Below are 22,291 nucleotides of genomic sequence, written 5' to 3'. Positions count from 1 at the left end.
TCTTGTTTCGTCAGGTAGTTACTGGCAACTTGTAGCTCCATTAGTTGCTGCAACTGACTATCACAGACTGGATATATTTCACATGTTGGTATATTGTCACATTTTTTGACACTGAGGTTGAAATGCACAGTTATGTCATTTTTTAAGTCTTTAATGGATTTGTCAACTTCTAACTGAAATAACCAAAATATTCCCATTGTGGTTCTGTGGATGTGAACTTTTTTTTTTTTTATTACTAACATAATTCTAGAAAATAATCTGTTCCACAGCCAAAGCTGGAGTCAAGATAGTGCTTAATTTTTTACAGCACTTTGTTATATATTTTACCCATGTTACAGTTGTCTTATGTAAAGAAGACAAAAAGGAAAAATTGTGTTTAATATTTTTGTGTCAGAATTTGAAGCAGCTTTTGAAGTTAACTTTGCCACAGCCTTCTTCAAACTGACAGCCTGTATTTTATTATCAGACATCAAATTAATTACCTGATTTTTCTAAAACTCTTATTTGCTGCTGGTGGTTTTGTTCTCATGGTTATTTGTATCATGTGCCATAGGGTTGTGCAAAGATTGTTCTGGTCGTTCCACTCTGAGAGCTCCATTCTGTGTATCTATTTTTAAATATAGTCCCTTTATTTTTATTCTCCATTAGTTTTCCATAAGGCAGTTACTGTGATGGCAACAACCAAGTAATTTTTCAGCTCTCACATGTACTACCATTAGGAAAAGAGGTATAACAATAAGGTGAGGTTATGCTCTTAGTCCAAGGTTGCTCACAAACATAATGATGAGTGTAGGGTTTTGTTTTTGTTGATTCACACTGATGATGGGGTTTGCTTGCATATCTAGATACCACATGGTGTATGCTGGGATGAACATAAACGATAGGGAGCAGCGATATGGCTAGTTCTCAACAATTCTGAAAAACACGAAATAAAAGATTTTGCTGTTCTTGAGAAATCATTTTTACTTCTTTCAGAATGCTTGAAAGTGACCTCTGCAGAAACCAGTTAAGCTTATTTATTCTTTCTACACAAAACTAAAATTCAAATTTCCCAGGTATCATCTGTGATCACATGGAATGCTTCTTATCCAGGAGAGAAAGCAGCATCCCTTTCCTGAGTCTGCAGGCCATAGCCTGGATTCCCAAATTGGAGTAGGTGCCACTGTCAGTGAAGACCTCAGCCTGGTCATTTCTTGGGAACTCGCATATACCAACTTTCATAAAGCGGCATCTTTTACCTCTTAATTCAGTCTGAATGGCTAAACTCAGGTGACACATTTCCCATTGGTGACATCGATACTTTGTGTCAACCTGTTCTCTTCAGATTACAGTTCAGGAATGGGCTTATCCCTTCTTTGGAGGAATCAAGCTGCCTTATAAACCTCTTGTTTTTCTTCAAAGTTGGTTTGATTAGTCTTTGCAGAATGAAGACTCTTCAATGAGCACATACCAAATTATTTTGTTATGAATCACAAGACACAAAGAAACAACACTGCAAATTCTGCAAGCTTACAGCTTAATCATATTCCTTTCTTTTCTGGTAGCTAATATATTAATATCATACATGCTATAGGAGGTACAGAGTAGAGAAGAAAAATATTTCTCTTGCCTCAATGTTTTTAGTGCACAGCATACAATTATTGTTTCAGCATATTAGGCTGATTGTACATTAAGGTTCCTCTGGAATTAAGAGGGTCACTAGAAAAAATCTAAGGTATGCCTTTTCTTCTACAGTGGAGAAAGGTCTGGCCAATAAGTCAGATTCAAATGGCCTCAAGTTTGTTTCCTCCCTATGTTCCTTTCCCTCAGTAGTTTCCTTAAAATAGAACGAGTTAAATGCCATAAGGTTTTCTTCTTTGAGGTGGGGCAAGATTTGTGAGTTACTTTTAGGTCTATCAAGCTCCCCACACTTAACATGAAGGCAACGCAAATATTTGTGACAGAATAATTCAGGGAGTTGTATGCTTTGCTCTGGAATTAGGAAAGAGAAGCAGTAGCATGGGGATGCCTTATGCTGATATCGTCACCAAGAATTCATCTTATGACACCACGCTGGCTTTCCCTTTTTGTTCAGGAAACACAATGTCTTGATAAAACTGATGAGCTTATTTGAGACTGTTTGAGATTTCACCTGTGCTGGTGATGCTGAGTATCATGACTGCTTTTTAATATCTTGACCTAGGTGATGCTTCAGTTAATGCTTGCATAAAAGCCTGATTAGATCTCCTAAGAACTAATTGATGACCTCCTCTGAGTTGCAATTGTGAAGTCTCATATTGGTTTTTTGCTTTGTATTTAAGCAAATATGCATTGTACAGTTCTTACTAGAACTACAGTCAGATTTGGTTTTTTTTCCAATTCTTATGCCCTTATTTCCATTAGTGGTTTTGTGAAGGATTTTGGAAGAGGTCAGATGAAACAGTGGCTGCAAACATCAAAGACAAATTTATTTTAAGTTCACCTGTTTCATCCTTTTGCCCTGTACACCTAGATAATAAATTGAGAATTGCCCTTAAAGGGACCATGGTATTCTTCAGGAATAGCACCAGTCTCCCTTCTTACTAGGGAACTGTTCCTGCATCTTGACACATTTCTAGGATTTTAACTCCATATTAGAGCTGTAAGGAGTAAGATTTGTTTAGCTGTTTCTGCTTGTTGGCCATACCTTTTTTTTTTTGACCACACAGTAGGCTCAGTTTCTGAGCAGGGACTTGACACTTTTTTTTTTTGTACCTTTTCCACCCCTGGCTGGCTTAGATATTCCCCATAGCTCAACCGCCTTCTCCCCTCTCCTTTTTGACTGGCATTGTATGACAATACAGAGACTGTTACTTGTGATTTTGGAGATGATGGGAAGAGCTAGGATTTGCAAAGGATGGTCATAGGGGCCTTATGGAAGAATGCTGGAGCAGTGTGGGAGGGGTGGTTAAATACCATGGTTTGGATCTGTGAGCAGAAAGAGAAGATTCACTGAACTTGAGTGGAAACTGCAGGAGGCTGAGGGACTCGCATTTCCTCCACTGGCTGCCTGCACAGTCATGTCCCCTCTCATGTCCATTGCCCTCTTAAAAATGTTCCTGTTTCTTCGCATACCATTCCCAGTTTTTCAACCGACAGGACCAAGGTTGCTGCCTACTTTTCTGGTTGAAATAATGGCTAGTGGGAAAGAGAGGAAACGGTGCTGGAGTATGTAGACACTGGTACGATGCTGTACTCCCTGCTGATAAGCCCAGTTAGTGGATGGGAAGATCTACAAAAGAGCTGTTGATAACAACACTTTCAAATAAAACCAGAACAGCAATATGTAAATGACTCTAAAACTGTCTGTCACTGAGTTGGGGTTACCCAGTTGTGTTCCTTGTCCTTTCGGAGTGGCTAGTTCAGCCAGGCAGCCCAGTCTGAGAAAGGGTTCCTTTCACCAGGGACCCCAGGGCTTTCCTCACACCTGCCTGTAACCATAACAGTACCATGAAGAGATGGTGGAGTAGTTAATGAGGTGTCCACACCCACAGAGGAGTTTAAATATAAAATTGACTATATTTATTAAAATATACCTAGATTAATGTTTATAAAGATTAATGTTTCAGGTGTCTTGAGCAGTAACACTAAATAATAAAACCAAGTCCACTGGTGCTTTTACAAATCAGCCCTTAATTTTACTCTATACGTAGCACAGAAAGAGTTTCGGAGTATTGCACAGTGTAAATAGGTTCATCAGGCGGCATTGGGGCTAAATCTTTTCTTGTGAGCAGCAGATGAAGCTGCTCCCCAGCATTTGAGGTGGTTGGTTAATGTTGGCCTACCTGTTCTTTTGATACTTCTTTTTTCTGCACATAATTTCTCTTCAGTGAAAGCAAAGGTTGGCTTTTTGAACCATCAGAGCAGCTGGCCCCGAGGAAGAAAAGAAAGCAAGCTCATACAATTAAACAAATGGTAGAATCTAGCAAATTGTATCAACTAGAATTCACTTTGTAAAATGCTCATTACTCAAGAGTCTGGCAGAGCCACATCTATTTAATTGCTTCTGTTCCCTACAAAGACTGAAGCTGTGGTCTTTGAAGAAGAAATGTCACAACTGAGGCAGGAGTGCTGCTTTAAGGGCTGGCTTCAAATGGACCTCAGAGTGCTAGGGAACAGTCTGGACAAGCTGAAGAGGAATAATTCAGTCTGCAAGAACCACCAGAATTAATTTGAGAGTCCCAGCTCCCTGCCAGTCTTACTTAACCGGCAGCATCTAGAGTTTTATCTAGTTCATTTAGACAAACTGGGGAAATAGCAAAGGATAGTACAGGAAAGAAAACTGATAGTGAATACATTTTTCAGTTAATATGTCTGAGAAATGGATTTTAAGACATTTTATCTCCTTATTGCTTATGTGGTAGAAAATAAATGAGAACAAGAAAATGAGGAAAAAACGACAAGTATCTGAAGCATTTTAGTAGCATCAAAATGGAAATATATCATCCCTACAGGATGCATTTGAGGGAATAAGTAGCGGTAGGTATTGAAATCTTTTTTGGCATGGTATGTTTTGATATTTATTTATTGAAGCCATTAGAAGTAATCAGATAATTTTATCTTTGATATTATGTATTGTTTTTCTAGTTAGTGGAATAAGTGAGTGAAATCTTTTATTCAATGAAAGGTATTTCTGTCCTGAAAGCTGCTAAAAAATTGCTCCACAGGGCAACATGAAACTTTCATTGATCTGACCATGGAGCACAGTCTCCTTGTATAGAAAGATTTCAGTACATTAGAGCATCACATCTGCTGAGTTAACTGCATGTCTGATCTCTTGAGGCCTTTCTTGAAGGTATAATTTTAAACCTTTATCCATTACTTATCTTAGAGCTGGGGTCCATCTTTTTCTCTCTGCCAAACAGAGGTTTAGAATGAATCATAGAAGTCTTCAGATAACGAGTGTTGCCATCCTGAACTTTGTTGAACATCTTTGGCTTTCATTCCTGGAGGGAGGACGAGAGATTTAGGCAATAACTTACTAGGTGTTCACTCATGTCACAGAGAGTCTTTGAGAGGACTACAGTATATTATGTTTTCTTCCATGGATATGGCTCTTCATCACAACTTCCTCTCAGCTCTTGGAAGAAATATAGATTATCTGGTACCTAGATTAAATCATCAAGTTCATTTCATTTCAGGACCTTTCTTTTACGAGCCTCTTGAAACAGGTAAGATTAATGTATACTGTTTTCACGGAAGTCAAAGCATGAAAAGGCTGGATGACTACAGAGTTCCAGTACTGGAAATCTCTACCTGCCTACCCCTGGATAATTTTTATTTCTACAGAAGGCTCACTCATCAGTCCAAGAATATACAGCTATAAATATTTCTTCAGCATTTCTCTATTGCAAGTTATAATGTACTTTTGAAGTACCTGATCTTAAGAACTAAACTCCAACAGTCTACATTGGAGACTGAATCAAGGACTCTTTGAAATCGCCAAAAAAAACCTCCCATCAAATTTAGTAGTTTGAGTCTTTAGGGGCTCTTCTGCAAGGCTACTTGAATTTAACTGTGTTTTTTTGGGAAGGAATTAAACGTGTATTTTACTGCTTAGGCACATAAAAGGTAGGCATTATTGTCAAGCTATGAAAAGAATCCAGCTTGTCCTGTATCTGGGGACTGAACAAGGCTCTTCTTCCCCAGCCTTCCTTCTTCAGCCTCCAATCCATCGTACATGTACCTGCCCATGCTTCCATCAGTGGAGGAAAGTCAGAGAGAGGAATACAGAATATATTCTTACTTCTCTTTATGTATCCTCTGCCTCTGGGGAGTTCAGTACCAAACACAGCAGCAGGCACCTGTACCTTTATAAGGGGATGCACCTCTCTGCTGTATGGAGAAGAGTTTCCTTATATCTGAGTCAATCCACTACTTTATTGGAGTGCTTACAGGGTGTGGGGGATTGACCTCAGCCAGCTGCCAGGCACCCACCCAGCCACTTTCTGCCCTCCTCAGCAGCACAGGGGGACAAAATACAGTGAAAAAGCTCGTGGGTTGAGGTACAGACAGGGAGATCACAAAGCCGAAGTATCGTTTAGCTATGTTCAGTTCTGAGACCCTCTGCCAGAAAACAGACGTTTCTGTCGTGAGGGTGAGAGAGCAAATGAAAAAAATGGTTTCACGCTGCAGCTCCAGGGATTCCCAAACTATTTGGATTATAGAAAACCAGGTGTGAATTTGTTATGTGTGTGGAAACAAGGTCCAGTGGTTTAGTGTTGGTCAGATCTGCTCAACAACGCTTAACACCAGGTGAGCGTAAAGAAGAAAAGAAATTGTCTAATAGAGGAGAGCTATGTTTTAATTAGTATGTGGAAAATACAGAAGAGAAGTGTGAAAATGAGAAAACAAATGTACCTGATTCCAATCTAATGTTCTGGCTGTTGCTCCGATTTTCCCTGTGGTGTCTCTGTGGAGCCTGTGGGGCTGGCTCACAAAATGCTGCCTCCCATGAGCCAGCTTGCCGGCCAGAGTTGGGGCTGTATTTAGCCATGGGAACCAAAAGGTCAACGCCATACCACTTTGTTTCCTGTATTATGTCTTTTGGAGTCAAACATTATTAAATGCTCTAACCAGTTCACTCTTACTTACCTTGGCTTCCTTGCCAGGGAGGTTTTTCTGAGATGGAGCCCTTCCTCTCTTTACATTTTTCTCTTCAGAATGTATTTCCTGGCACTTCCCTTACCCCAAGAATGCAATTTCTGGCTTTAGATGAGATATAACTGTGATAACTTGTGATGGTTCTTTCCCCATTCTTCGATATCGAGACATAAAAAGCAAATGCAACAAATTACTCCTTCCTCTTTGCTGAGATCATCTTCATTTCCAAACCGTTACAACAGATTATTTACCCTGAGACATACTCACTGTGCACATACCTTAGCCATCTCTTAATTCCTGGTTCTCAGCTTTTCATATGTTACAGCTAACTTAGCAGACATGCAAGCACTTAGGTTTCCTTGGATGCAGGAACCTGGATGAAGTGACTCAGCCCCATCTCAGGACCCACACTTGCCTTCCTCCTGCTACTGGCACCGTGGTGTCCAGGAAGGGCTCAGGCTTGTGGTGCAGAAGGAGCTGTGGCACACTGTGGGCAAGGTCCACACTGCACAGCTAGGTGATCATGCAGCTCAGATGTACCATTACCACCAGACCTGATGTGGCTGCAGAGCCATAGCAAGGCCGTATTACTAATATAAATGACTGATTTTGCATTTAGAATGTTTTGGGTTTTTTTTTTCTCAGTACCTTTCCTGTTTGCCCCTTTATCAGTTTTGGTGCTTCTGCTGTTGCAATGCTCAAATTGGAAATAAATCAGTTGCAACAGTTCAGTGAATCTTTCCTTTCTTATGTTTCTTTTTGCAGATGACGCAGTAGCTGAAATTGAGAAAAAGATTATAGAAGCTTTTGAGGTGTTTGACCATGAATGCAATCAAACTGTGGATGTCAGGTTTGTAAATATCTTCACATAGAAATATTACGGGATCTGGTATAGAGATAAATAACTCCTCAAACCTGCATCTGCTTTGCCAGAAAATGTAATTGAATTGCCCTGATTAGACAAGTATATCTTTGCTTGTTTAATAGACATTTTGCATTGTTCAGTGGTTGAAGACTGAAACTGGCTTGAGAGAGGGATGCTGGGACTAGTGGAGTGAAGAGGCAAAAGGAAACTGCAGCTAGACAAGGAGTCTAAGGGTACAAATCTCTGCTCTGATAGCTCATTTGGCCCTACAGGTCCTGGATCCCGAATGGATCCCCTCGCTTTCCGTATAGTGCCAGCACATCAAGGGGTGTCCCTGCCAGTGTGTGTCAGGGTTACTTGCTCTCAGTAGGTGTCTCCAACTGCAATGCATCCTGCACGTCCTTCTTCCTCTGGGGTAATACGGGAGGTGGATGTTGGTCTGACAGGAAGGTGTTTTTAGGAGACTTGGAAGAAACTTGCATAAAATTTGATTTAATAATAATAATAACAACAACAACAATAATAATAATAACAACAACAACAACAATAATAATAATAATTATTATTATTATTGGTCATACTTGCTTGCACCAAAAGTCCATTTGAGCTCAGTACCCTCATCCGAGTTACTAGTAGTTACTCGGGGGAGAAATATAAGGAATTGAGCAAATACACAGTATTTCTTCTTGGGGTTTTTTTTTGTACGTCTGCCACATTATGATTTGGGTGGTGCTTGGTGTTTTGGGTTTTTTGGGTCTTATGATAAATAGTGAACAATTGTTGTCTATTAATCTTCTTGACACCATTAATGATTTCATAACTGTCACATCCATCCCTCATCACAGTAGTTCAAGGCTGAAGAGTCTGGATGTGTTTAATCTCTTAGAAGATTCTGTTCCATTGCTCTGGCCATTCTTTTTTGTGCTCCTTCTTGTTCAGCTTTCTCCTTTTTGAAATGGGAAGACCAGACCTGGGGGAATGGGATGCACACATAGGAGTCAGGAGAGAGAACTGGATGCACTATACCTTTAGCATGCAAATGTTATGGAAATACAAACAAAATACTTGTATGAGGGAGTAAGAAAAAGATCAGCAGAAGATAAAAACTTGGGCTTTTAGACTGATCAGGGCATAACTGGCTATTAGATACAGAGCTAAATGAAGTAAAATTTAAAATTTCCTAGGTAATCTTAATTCTGGTATTTTTAAAGTTCAAATATTTGACGGTGCTACTTTAACTTCATTTAAACACAAACATCCATACATGTAACAATATGGATTTTGTTGTAAAATACAAACCCCACATCTTTATGTCTCACTGAGCAGGTTTTGAAGTTGTTATAAACTGTTATCATTAAAGTTTAGTGAAGTAATTTTTCATATTTCCAGTTGCTATTTTCACAAGAGTATGACCAGAGCTTTTAATTACAGATCAATTACTGAGTATATACACTACAAAGCAGTACAAGAACTGGTGAAATTTTTGTCATTAGACATTCCTCACAAGGCCAAATTTGAAAACTAAATGTTCCAAACAACTTTTCTGCATTATAAATCAGAGGCAAGAGAGGTGCAGAATATTTAGCTGATGGTTTTAGCAATGCATGCTTACTAATGCCTCTAAATTGAAGAAATTATGGGTACTTCATAGAAGTGAAATGATTTTTTGGTTATACTAGATAGGGAGAATTTCAGGGTACATCTCCACACTTGGTACGATTGTGTTCTGTCACCCGCAGGGCTCTTTGGGAAGAATGCTTGCTTAAATCTCTTGGCCCATCCCCAGGAAGGTGCCTGGTGCCGCGGGGCTGGGGCTGCCCCAGTGCCCCCAGTGCCCTGCTCCTGGCTGGGTGGTGGGACAGGCCCTGGCTGCCCAGCTTTGCTCTGCCACCCTGCCATGGGGACCCCCTGCCACTGCCACCCCCCCCAGCCCTGGGGAGCCCCTAGCCCTCGCTGCACCATGACATACTCGTTGCTTATTTGTCATTTACATCTGCAGTTCTGGCTAAATAGCTGTAGAATTTGCGACAATCCCCACTCTGTAATATGATGGATATAGAGTTGAGAAACTGCTACAACAATTAAATGATACAAACGGACTTTTTAGAAAAATATGTATTCATTCAGACAGTAAGTCATAACATGTGAGAGGGGACATTCAAAAGTCTATTTGACATACTAAATGCACAATTTCACATTAATTTTTATCGTAGTACAGTTACTGACAGTGAACAACAATTTATTGTCTAATTATTCCTAGGTTCATAGTGCAGGGCTGTATCACAATAATGGGATTATTAATGGCTGATTATCTTGTATCAGAAGGTGGCAGTACAGCACAATTCTTAACCAGAATTGTAGATGTATGCATATTATTGCCTGAAATATCAGATACCTCTGAAGAACAGGGAAGATTACTCTGGCTTGACAGGCCAACGTCGGTGTTGCAGGACTCCTAATGCAAATACAGGGTAGTAAGAAATCGGGTGTGAGGAAGACGGCATTTTTTCATGCTGTTTACAACACACCCTGAGTCAAGAGCTTTCATGGTTTTCCAAATCTTGTCATCATGAGTGTTATATGCAGGGTGAAAACCATGACCCAAAATTTTGTTGCATCTGTGTTACAAAACTTGTATGAACATAAACTCATTTTAACCATCATTTTTGTGTGCTAGAAACTGCACAGCAGAAACTGCAGCTGCTGAACAAAGTGAGAGGAAGTGGCTGGGAGGAAAGTACAATTTCCTATCCCAGTCTTTTAAACTCCATGCTATTACCAAATGCGACATGGCTTTTTTCACCACAGACACTTCCAGCAGCATTCCCACGCTGCCAGGAGCAGCAGCCAGCAATGCCAGATTTTGCAAACTCTTCTAGGGCCTGGCTTACCTTAGTCACATCGCAGTTTTGCTGAGTGTGAGGTGAGGCAGGAGGGCGATGGCAGCCTTCCCGTCACTGGCAGCCTGTCAGAGCAGCGATGGTGTGGGACAGCAAGGAGGCAGGATTTGTGCTGGGTGTTTCTCTGGGGGAGGCAGAGAATGTTTACAACTATCTTGTAGCAGGGAAAGATGAGGGAGCGCAGGAGTGAAAGCATCAAGTGCAGCATATCTGTGCTAGAAATAGGATGCACGGACAAGGATTATGACTGAATGTCTGACCTCATCGAGGCCAGTGGCCAAACTTCCACTGACGTCCACAGGGGCAAGGTTTTACCGAGTCATTTGAGTAGATGGCTTTGTTTCATAACAACCGTATGGGATTGGGGTTTGTTTTGTAACTATTTTTGTGCTGCCAGCCTTTTCCTCTCTTTTGCCTATTGTAGTGCTTCTCACATGTTTTCAATCCGAGTGGGAGCTCTTCGGGACCTGTCTGAAGAGGCCAAGAACTGGCCTGTATAATTTTACATGTGCTTGGTGTGCCACATTTGGGGCCTTGATGTTTCAAGATGATTTTACAAAGGTCATTGCTTCTTGTATCTACCATTTTTATTAGGCAATCTATTTTTCTGCCAAGTGTACTGATGAAGAAACCACAGGAGTTTGAATCATGGGAACCACCAGCACTGTGGATACTTAAGTCAAATGTGCTTGCATTTCTGTGTTATAGAATTGGACTGAAAATCACAAGCAATTACTGATGCTTCTGTTATTTTGTTTGCAATCATACCGTAAGTCTCATTAGTACTCTTTTTTACATCTTTACAGTACTTTTATTTCTAGTTTGTGATGTTGTTAAACTTTTTTGAGGCATTGCCAGTTTGGTCAGAATTCTATTTAGAGTCTCAGAACAACTGGGCCAGGTTCAGAGGTAAATGCAAGCTATGAATATAATTTGCAGCATAAACAGGGTGATGAAAAGCCACTGTATTGGTCTGTTGGACTCTTTCAGAGCACAGCAGGGGCATAACAGGGCTGCCTCCTTCCTGACCTTTTGTAATTGTTCTTTACTGCAGTTAGAATTTGTATCTTTATAGCATTTAATGTAAACATATGTTTTATTTGTTACCTTTTATCTCAGCAGATTTCCAAGTGTTTTATTATCTATATACTTGTAGACTTTAAGCTTAACCGTTAGAGGACAGCAGTTGAAAAGTAACCCGCACGCAGTGCACTGCAACACAATGGTATAGAAGAGGGTTTTTTGGGAAGTCACAAGAACAATTATGCTCTTCCAAACAGCTCCAGAATATTTAATGTCTGTAAAAACAGACATTGCTTACTGAGACATCGTCTTAGAAGTCCACATCTATGTGCTTAAGCCTGCTTGTGTGCTTGCACATGCACACTCCTATACACAAGCTCTGAATCGGTATCTGGATCCTCCACAGACATTTTTGTATTGCAGGTTTACTGACAAAGATGTTCTTTCTTTCTTTCTTTCTTTCTTTCTTTCTTTCAGAGAGATTGGTTCAATTGTCAGGTCACTGGGTTGCTTCCCAACTGAGGCAGAGCTACATGAACTGCTTGCAACGGTAAATGTGTAGATCTTTTGGTTTTTGGGTTTTTTTTTCAATCTTAAGCTTGCACAAGTTTGGCCTTTCTGCCTCGCTGTGTGGGAAACCTAAACTCTTCTCCCAGAGGCTGGAAGTGGCATGGAAGTGATTCAGGCAGGCAGGCAGTCTCTCAGGTTGCCCTGAAGCAAGCCTTTAGGCTGATGAGGTCACGACGCGGATGGGTTAAAATGAGGAGCCTTTGACTCTCTTTTACCAGAGGAGGTCACTGTGACACTGTGCCAAGGTGGAGGGGCATTTATAGAAAATGGAGGAAAAATTGGCTTTAGCTAATTGAAAAGAATGTCCTAAACCTCAGTTGGATTAGGATATTCAAACACTAACCATCTCACTTTTCTGGACGTGCCATGGACACACACTGGATGATTAAATAATAAAAATCAGTTCTTGAGCAGGTGTTAAAATTGTACATCAAATTCCAAAAATACACAGAGGAAAAGACCTGCTATTTCTTTTCCCCTGTTATTGCTATCATATAGCCAGACCTCTCTCTGTCCTTCATGATGTTTCTCCCAGTCTTGAGGTTTCTTCCAGCCTTGAAATTTCTCAGTTATAGGCCAGTAATCTTTTTTTACTTGATTACGTAAGCCTGTAAGTCAGAATTCAGACATAAAACTTGCAAGAGTTATTCTCCTGGTTATATACAGGGGTAAGGAACTTGGCTTACATTTCTCCACCATTTTTTCCTGCGCTGTCTTTGTCTCCTTACCTCATGCTTGTAATAGAAAGGATGGGGTGTTGGTGCCTTGGCAGGGTATGGTTAACAAATTGGGCAAAGAAGTAGGAAAAAGACTTTGCATTCTTTTTGCAAACTGATATGCTGCCTTAAGGAATGGAAGATACTGGGGCTGAGAGGTGGAGGAAGGATTTTTCTTTTTCATGTATAGGTCAGGATACTGCGAATTGATCTCGCTTAGTCTTTTCTCCTTGTCCCCAACAAAAATCTGGATGGTTGCAGTAGTAGTCTCTACTCAATAGGCTTGTCTGGTCTCTTGTAGATCAAAATTTAGTGTGAGAAATCTTGTGCTGTCTTGTGAAAATGACGCAGCTGCTTCAGCTGAGGAAGTTCAAAGAACCATCAGAGGAGAGAGATCTTTTAACACGATACTGCAATCTGTCTGCTCTGGTTCTGTACTCTCAGTACCAGATTGTCCCAGCTCCTACTGACAAACAAGACAAAATGGAAAGAGAATTTAAGGTGCTTAATACAGATGATATTTATCCTGGCCCACAGAGATTTTTGTTTGCAGCAAATGGACAGTGCAATTGACTCAAGATATAGAATTGAGAAAAGAAAGGGGATGCTTTGATCATCCCCTCGCCCCAGTGCAGGGGAACCAGGAGAGTTCACGGCCTGCCTCCCCCACCCAAAGAGATCGGAGTTTCTATTCCCCCCGCCCCCCCATTTTCAGCATACATAACAAAGTACAATGCAATGCAGCTGTGAGGCAGAAGATTCTTGAGATACGACAGTATAACATGCATGCAATTGTTAATTATAAGGGTATTAAATTAAAGTACTAAATGTATCTTAATTTATGTAAGATACTATTATCAGTGACTACGGTAATACCATTTTATCTTAATCTAGATAAAGTAAAAATTGTCTCTGTTGGCCGGTTTGTAGCCAAGCTATTTCTTTAGTATTTTTGCCCTTTGTAAGCTGTGATTAATTTCTGTTTCTCATACTTGTGTCTCTCAGTCATCCCATCTTGCTATTAGGCTTATTGTAGCTAAACTAGCATATGTTGCCCTCAAATTATTTGTATTGCCAAATCAGCATTCATATGATTATTTTGTCTCTAAAAATTATCAGATATTGTTTCCTATATTGCCTTATGCTAAATGCTGTACTTACTATCATATCTTTAGGCCTACTTAAAAAATTAAGATTAAATGATAAGCCTAGAGAAGGTGAAAACTAATCTGAGGGTTACTACAACGCTTACAGTTTGAAATCCCAGGTTCGGTGCACTGCTCTGCCACAGATCTCCCGGATAACTCTGGACAATGGTTTTATTTCTCTGTGACTCAAGTCCCCAAATGTTACGTGGGCAATAATAGTATGGCTGTGAGAGCAGAGATACGAAACATAACGGGTGCTACAACACAGTGGTTATGTGAGCTGTGGATCTACCCAAAGGAAAGAAACTGAGCAAAACTCAGGGAATCTGAACAAGCAAATACTGTTATTGTCACAGTCACTGTGAAAAGAGGGGAAATTACAGAATAAGGAAAACATCAATAGGAAATGAGGTGTTGAACAGGAGTAAGCATGAGGAAGGGTAAGAGGATACGTACACCTGCAAATCCAAATACTTACTGATTTAGGCAAGGTTAATATCTTCAAATAATTCACATATCTATCCAATGTTAGAAATAGGACTAATTTTAACAGTTCAAGATATTGCTGGGCCTGTAGAGCCACTGAAATGGAAGCTGTTCTTTCCAGCTCAGAGGAAGCTGAAGTTGCTCATCACCTCCCAGGGCTAGGTCCGTTGTCAGGAAGGACACGTTTCTTCTGCAGACTGCTTTCTGAAGGCGAAATACAAACAGCACACCAACAGAAAGAGGCAAATCTGGGTGAGATTTGTCAGTGAGGGCTGATACTTTCATAGGTATTTGTTATGTTGAGCTCTGAAGTGGTCCTTGCTGATGAGTTCTTCTGGTGTGAAAGGTGGGATGGCCTTCAACTGTTTGGATGAGCAGATCTAATGGTTTTGTGCTCTTAAACATTGTTTATATAACTTGCGACCTTCATGGGTGTTCTGGGTCCTTGATTTTGGTTGTTCTGCTTAATATAAGACACATCTCTCTCCTTCAGATAAATAGCTGCCATATTTCTTTTTCTGTCTCCATGGACTTCTGACCTAAAACTAGTTGAAGCACAGATGTTCCCTAAAACGTCCTGTGTACTTACACATCTCAATATTTGCGATACATGGAATAGTTCAGTGTATTGGCTGTTAATGTCACTGGAAAAAAGTTCAGTTTTGCCAGGTATTTTGTTATGCCTTTTCAATCAATCAAGCAGTAAACCAAATGATTCCATAATGGTAAAAGGTACTATTTGATTTAGCGTGAAGCATGCAACGGCTTCATTTCCTTGCTAAATATCCCTTCTGCTAGGTTCACCAAACAGAAGGGGAAAAGTGCCTTTTCAAGCCAATTTCCACTCTGAAGCCGCAGGAGGTGGTGGCTTCTTCCTTCTTCTAGCAACCAAACCCCTTCAAGAGTACTGGAAAAGAGCAGGCAGCAGCTCTCCGGTTAAGCAACTGGATGTATCAGGCCTCACCCCAGCTCTGACCCAGCTCCCAGGAGGATTTCTTACTTCGTCTTTTCCTGGCTCAGTTAGGAGGTTTCAAATCGGTGCCTGATTGTTCTTTCAGTCTGAGCTGTGTCTTGGAGAGCCTAGCAAGGTGTCACTGCTGCCACATGAGACCACAAGGCATGCATCCAGTTTCAATGCAGACAGGCACAGGCTAGCTCCATCAAGAGGGCTCCTTGGGAGTAAAACTTGAAATTTTCACAGGGGAACGCACCCTGATGATAGGCAGCAGTTTTTACCACGTTGCTCATCTCTTGTGGAAGTACAGGAATGCAGTGGGAATGCTGCTAGAAGTCCCCGATGTTTTGGGACTAATCGTGTTAGTTTATTTGGGAGGCAAAGGGAAGCTTTTCTTTGTGTAGCATTTTATGAGCTGTCCTATGACTGTTTCAGACTGCCCTGACTCAGTCTGCCTGCCTCGCTGGTCTTTCCCCTGACAATTCTCTCTGGCTATGAAACATGTGGAGGCAATGAATTCCATCCTTGAGGTGTACTAGGCTGGGGCTATGTCCAAACTAGCACATTAAATATGCCCAGAAACATCCCTGGGTGTCGAAGCCAGCTGGCACACAGCAGCTCATGTCTACCCTGGCGAATGTTTTATGTAGAGTGGCTGCCCAAAGCAGCCTGCTGGGGAAGAGTCCCCAAGGTCCTAGCCAGGCCTGGTGACTGCTGGGGGCAGTGTTAGGTGACACAGGCCAAAATCATGTCAGGGAACGTGCTAATGGTTTGCTGTTACGGGTGGTCACACCACGCTGCCTGGGAATGTGCCAGGTCCTGCTAGACTTCACTAGTATGAACGCAGTCTGAATGTTTAAACCTCTGCTGAGTGGCTGTGGGAGATAAGATCAGTTACCAGGCATCCCGTTCCCTTGCGTGAATGGTTTCCAGGCACAAGAGGGCAACATTGGCTTGTTGAAAGTGTCTATAATAGCAGGTCTGTATTTTGCCTGGGATATTTCTTCCTTGATTTTCTTCCTATTCAATCACAATCATTTCACACAGATGTTATGGTGCCATGTGATACTAAAAGCCTGATAGAAATATTCAAAGTCTAACTCCGTAATTTTAACGCAGGAACCACCCCAGTTTTCTGGTTTTTATATTAGTTTGCTAATGGGTCATATAACCTGCCATACTTAAGTTTTATTTTTAGGTAGAAGAAGAAGAACCAACTGGATACATTCATCTGGAAAAATTTCTTCCAGTGATGACAAAAGTAGTACTCGACAGAAGGTAATGGAAAGTGGATTTTTCTGCGTCTGTAGTTTATTCCAGATTGACAGGGTGGATTCAGAATAAATACATCTACAGTCATTTTATGTAACTGGAAGGAGTACAGGGTTGTTTTTTTTTTTTTATTTAAACTCAGATTACATTAGTTTGATAGATTTTGTTTCGAAATTACTTCACCTACACAGAATTATGTTGTACAGATGATATAAATAATACTAGCTTATAATCATGAATTATGATAATGTGTAGCTTTTTTATTTTTAATATGAATCAGAATTAACTTGCTTTTCAACATGTTCTGTGCGTCTCTAAAATATTTTATATGCAAATTAAGGTCATAACCATTACTTTCTCTGAACATATGAGTTACAGTTACTGAGAACCACAGTCTGTTACAGTGTGTTTTTAATAAGTTGTACAAATCAGCTTCATATTCATGTCTCAAAGTGGCTGCCAGGTACAGTTGAATGTATACAACTAGCACCCTAAATGCCTCCTGATCTAATAGAAGCCTAGAACAAAAACACTGTTTATTTTTGCTGTTCATATTAAAAGGTACATAGAAATGTTTGCATGTACACAGCAACCTGTGCTATTTTGGTATTTTGCACTAAAAGCAAGATTAATTATAAGGAATTTGTCTTTTGTTTTAAAGATGGTAGCCAAGGGTTTTGGGAGGCTCAGTCTTGTCCAATACTGAGAAGTTGTTTTGTGCACAGAGGGTGGGAAGGTGTTCGGTACATGAAATAGCTATAGGATTTCCCAAAACTGTCTGGCAGCGCCCAGAGGCCGCGGGGTCCAACGTGGGGCTGTGTTTGAGAGCCTTTGTGCCCCTGCCTGGACACGAACCAGCCATCAGTGTTGGGGTTCTGCTGTGCTGGTGCAAGTGTGCTGCATTCTCAGGTTCCTGCGCCTTCACCTTCTCTGGCCTTCTTGGCACATTTCTGGCTCCACACTGATGATCACAAAATGATCCCTGGCTGCTCTGGGCTCTCTGCTCCTCCTCCACACCCCCTCCACACAAACACACACACACACACACTCAAATAAAAACCTCACACACTTTCCCCAGGCTACTGCAGGCTTGTCAAGACCCACTTTATCTTTTGGGCACTATGTCCATAGTTCACTTGTCCAAGGGCACATGAGATTTAGATCATAAAAACAAGGCCTCTTCTTAGCACATTTGATTTTTAGATAATAAAAGAGCGAGGCGGGTCTGGACGAAACAATCAAGCAGTTAGAATCTCCTTGCCTTCAGTGTCTTCTCTTTAGTATTTTCGGGGGTTGGTGAGAGTCTGCTGGGATATGGAAGGTTTCCATTGCTGCACAGGGCTTCCTTTTCAGCTCTGAAGTCAGGCACACATGCACGCACACACGTGCTCGGTTCTGCCATTCTCTGAAATTGTTAGTGACAAACCTTTTCTTTGGTAGCTACCAGCCTCCTTCGCTCATCATCAGCTCATTAGGCTGTCAGAGTCCCACTAGGTGATCTGTTGGCTGTTGTCTGGCATATCTGGACAGAACTTTGTTGGGTTTTTTTTTGGCCACCTTCTTTTCAGTGCATTGTCTTATGTGGAATGATTCAGCTATTACCGATTCCTGCTGACCCACTCAGCCAGCTCAGACATGCAGAAGCCATTCATCTGGCTCTTTAGCACAAGGAAAATTAAACAGGAGTACAATAAAAGACATAAGAGGTAACGATATGGACAGTTCCAAAAAGTCAAGGTGGAGTTAAATGTTTGATAGACAAACTTGGTAAATTCTCATAGAAAATAAGTTTTTCCTTTCGTTTGGTGCTCATATTTTATTTTTTCAGAGTAGTACAGCAGCCTGACAAACAGTGACTTAACTTTCTGATTCAATGGTTTCAGCTACCGGCCTATTCCAGAAGATGTTCTTCTACATGCGTTTGAGGTCTGTAACTGAATATTCAAGTACTGAATTGCTGGAAAGAAGTTGCTGATTCTTGATTCAGGATGGTTAAACCCACAAGTTTTATTCTTTTTCTTTAAAGGCTTTGGATGAGAATAAATGTGGATATATTACTAAGGAGAAGCTGGTCAAATATTTGACTGAAGAAGGTAACATGACTTTTGTAATATCACTATTTAAGTAAATAAACATTACATGTGTACATGGCAGCTTGAGGTCCTCATTCTGCATGCCAAAACTTGCGGGAGTAGATACATTCTCTTCAAAAAATACCGTTGCTGTGATGACTGGCTGCAGACTACATCATTTCACTGGTGAATAATGCAGGGAAAGAACATTTATCTGCTTGCTTGCAGACTTTATGAGATAGAGATTATTATTATTAAGAGTCATAATTCACTCTTGTGCGGTGTTTTATGATTCTGTGCACATCTCTGTGCTTTGTAAGGATGTGACTCTTTTTTTCTGTCCTCCTGAAAACTGTATTTTAGATTTCCAGATGTTTCAGGTAGTTTCAGTGCTTATTTGTTCCTACATTATCTTGATCTTAATTCTAGTGCTGCATGCAAACAAAGAGATTCCAAGAGCAGATTTAAGTTGTATATCATGTAATCCTCAGTATCCCTTGATGAGCCTGCTTTTCTTGCACGGCTGACTCATGCCTGCCTGCCTGAAGTACAAAATGATGTGCAGGCTTTGCGCAAGACCTACCCTCAGATGGGAACCGTGTTCTCAAAGACGGATGAAATAGGCCATCAGCAGCTTTGAAGCTCCTAAAAGAGAAAAACCAGAAGCCTTTCATGATGTAAATATGAGTGCAGGGATAGCCAAATGAGAGATAATAATTCTAACGTACACATTAGAAGAATTCATTCTGACAAAAATGGTTGTTTCGAAATCCCTGTGGCAGAGAGGAACAGGCTGTTTTGGAGTCTGTGGACCAGAAGGCGATCAGAAGATCCAGCTCGCTTGGTGTGGCAGGGCTTACACTGGCAAGAGTGAAGGAATTGGATCCTTAGTATTTCTCCTTTTCTCCTCTGTGTGAGGACCAAAAGGAGATCCTTGTGAGGGAACAGAGGTGTAATCTGCCAGCCTGAGACAAAGCGTTATTCTCTGCTGTCTTTCAGGTGAGCCCTTCACTCAGGAAGAAATGGAGGACATGCTCTCCACGGCTCTAGATCCAGAAACAAATACTGTTCACTACAGAGACTACATTTCAGTGATGACAGTAGATGAAACTTAAAATCTTCCCCTTCAGCGTTGGAGATGCCTTTTGGTAACGGCAGTGTAGCTTGGCAGTTAGTTGGAATATGTATTTTAAAGTATAACAAAGCTCAGGTTGTGACTTTGTGCTTATAATTAAAATAAAATCTGTGTAGCTATATTTCCTTGCGTTCTGTATACATGTTGAAATATATTCACACCTGAAAAAAGAGCTCTTGACAGAAATACTGTGTAAGGTCTGGGAAAGAAATCATGGAATTTGGTTTGAAAATAACAGGAAAAATGATGTTAATGGAGTCAAGAAATGACTTTACAATTGCATCTGAAAAAACTAATGGAAAGTGAAAACCGTGAAAGCGGGTCATAAGCAGGTGAGTATTTTAAGATGACCAAAATCACAAAGGCATTCTACTAAGATAAAGCTTTTATATTTAAATGTAATCCCTCTTTGTGTTCAACTAATAAGGCACCAGGTAGGTTACTCCTTTTGAAATAATATAATAGATCAAATACACTTTCTACAATTTCTAGTTTTTGTCAAACACTTGTGTTTTGTTTATCATAGGCAATTAAACTGGCCCAGTTTGTTCCATTTTGTGTTACTCCTCCACTGGGACAATGTATTTTGCTCCCATTTTAAACATGCAGGTAACACTCAAACCATTGTTGTAGTCAAATCTGCAACCAAAGTAATCCTTGAGAACATTTCTGTTTCTGTAGGCAATAAACAGTTCCCTTTCATAACCAGTTTGAAAGTTGGGAGCGTAAACGGTTCAAAACTTAGGATCATAGGAGTAGAATTTGGGTTTTGTAAACTGATGAAGCACCATTTTTTTAAAATATGTTAGGGTGGAATATGTGTCTCAACCACCTGTGCTGGAAGTCCACCACAGACCTGATTGCTCTTCTCATTTCTAGCTTAAACATTTTCTTGTCTGTTACTGTACTGTTGTCCTCTGAGTTCACGTTCTTTCCCTTGGGTTCTTACCTTGTACATCACCTTCTAACAAGTGATCAGTGGTTGCCCTCAGCTGATGAGGTCTCAGCAGGTAGGAGAAGATTCTGTGGTCTGGTCCTCAAAGGCACCATCTTGCAATTCGCGCTCCACACCTTCCACCCCATTTCTGTTTTTCTACTCCCTGTCAAGTTTGTTTTCCTCTTGTGCAGTGTCCTGCCACTCCTCTGTCTTAACTCCGTATCCCAGCTCTGTGTCATCCACAGACTTCATCAGCTGATGAAATCTGGGTAAGTGACACACAGAGGCATTGATTGCCTTACCCCCTGTCATGCCCTTCTAGTGGCAGAGCTGAGAACAGAGCCCAAGGCTCCTCATGTCACGTCTTTTGCTCTCCCCATTTCTTTCACTGGAGCTGGAAGCTCGGAGGAACTGTTTTCATACCGAGCCTCAAGGGAGCTGTCTCGCCAAGAAGAGATTAGCACGAATCTAAACGTGGTGATGGAAGCAAAAGCAATCTGGGAGAGACCTTTTAAAAAATTCTCTTTCTGCTCTAACCCGAGCTGTCTGTCACTGATACTTTCTTAAATGGTAAGGCAACAAAATGTTAATGCAGGTAAACAACATTTGCCTAGTTCTAAGCTAGGTTTCCACCTGGGACCCACTGTTGCATTGGTCCCAAGACCCTGCAGTGCACTCTCGTTAACACATTTACTGTGTATTTCATCTCTTTGTCAGTAAGAATGAAAAAAACGGTAATCATTAGTGTTATAATGCATGATGATACAGGTTTTTGAAGATTAAAGCAAGAGCAGCAAAGGCCAATTAAGAAAATATATTTTTTATTAGCCTTCTTTAGTCTCTCTTTGGAAGCTGGAATTATTTTCCCTAGAAATAATAATCCTTCTTCCATTGGATAGACAGTATGTTTTACTGGATTTCTGACACAGCTGGCGTGAATACAAGTTTCATTCATATTCTGCAGTCTTGGAGCCACTGTCAGCCTCATCTTGGATGTCAGCAGGAAGATGCTGATACCAGGAAATCATTCCAGAGTTTGCAGTGCTCCAGAGAGAGCACAATTTGTTCCTAGTGGTGCTACCCCAGAGGCCACCTCAGCTGCTGCCGTATCAATCAGGACACCCAGGTACCACAGTTACGATGCATAGTGCAGATAGGATCTTAACATGTATCCTTTGATGATACAGATACTATTTTTTATCCCACAGTCCTCAAATGCAAGGGTATTTGGGCAACTGAAAATGGGGTTGTGCCTGAATTTATCACACAGCAACGCCTCCAGCCCCATCTTCTTTATACCTGTCCCCAAGAAAGATTTGTGGGAACAGAACAGATAAAAGCAAGTCCTCACTTTTGAGCATAAGCAACCAAATTCCATTGCCTAGCGAGTTTCCAAACGGGGGGCGAAGGGAGTGTCCCGAACAAATCTCAGCCCCTGTAGGATGCGGAAAGCTGCGTGCTCCCTGCCGGCTGGGCTTGTGCAGCGGTGCTCTGAGCATCTTGTGGGGCAGCCGCCCCGGCAGCAGCTGAGCGGTGCCCTACATGCTGCTCTGGTGCCCTACACGCTGCTCTGGTGCCCTACACACTGCTC

At 41.1% G+C, this 22,291-nt stretch overlaps 1 protein-coding gene across 2 annotated transcripts in view; it reads left to right on the top strand.

Annotated features, from left to right (window-relative positions):
- EFCAB2 (EF-hand calcium binding domain 2) overlaps positions 1 to 19,884 on the top strand; it is a 32,478-nt gene extending 12,594 nt beyond the window's left edge. The window contains exons 2-7 of one of the 2 annotated variants that reach the window (XM_055810871.1): positions 7,387 to 7,471; positions 11,887 to 11,959; positions 16,483 to 16,562; positions 18,440 to 18,482; positions 18,583 to 18,649; positions 19,628 to 19,884. In XM_055810871.1, coding sequence (XP_055666846.1) covers positions 7,387 to 7,471; positions 11,887 to 11,959; positions 16,483 to 16,562; positions 18,440 to 18,482; positions 18,583 to 18,649; positions 19,628 to 19,743 — 464 coding nt within the window. In that variant the 3' untranslated portion in view covers positions 19,744 to 19,884. Of the gene's footprint in view, positions 1 to 7,386; positions 7,472 to 10,980; positions 11,113 to 11,886; positions 11,960 to 16,482; positions 16,563 to 18,439; positions 18,483 to 18,582; positions 18,650 to 19,627 lie in introns of those variants that run through there. The other variant, XR_008748154.1, reaches the window with a different exon arrangement.
- Positions 19,885 to 22,291: the final 2,407 nt, after the last annotated feature.

The sequence above is a fragment of the Falco peregrinus genome, chromosome 7 (assembly GCF_023634155.1).
Source record: "Falco peregrinus isolate bFalPer1 chromosome 7, bFalPer1.pri, whole genome shotgun sequence".
NCBI classification, from domain to species: domain Eukaryota; kingdom Metazoa; phylum Chordata; class Aves; order Falconiformes; family Falconidae; genus Falco; species Falco peregrinus.
This window is presented reverse-complemented; position numbering and strand designations above follow the sequence as displayed.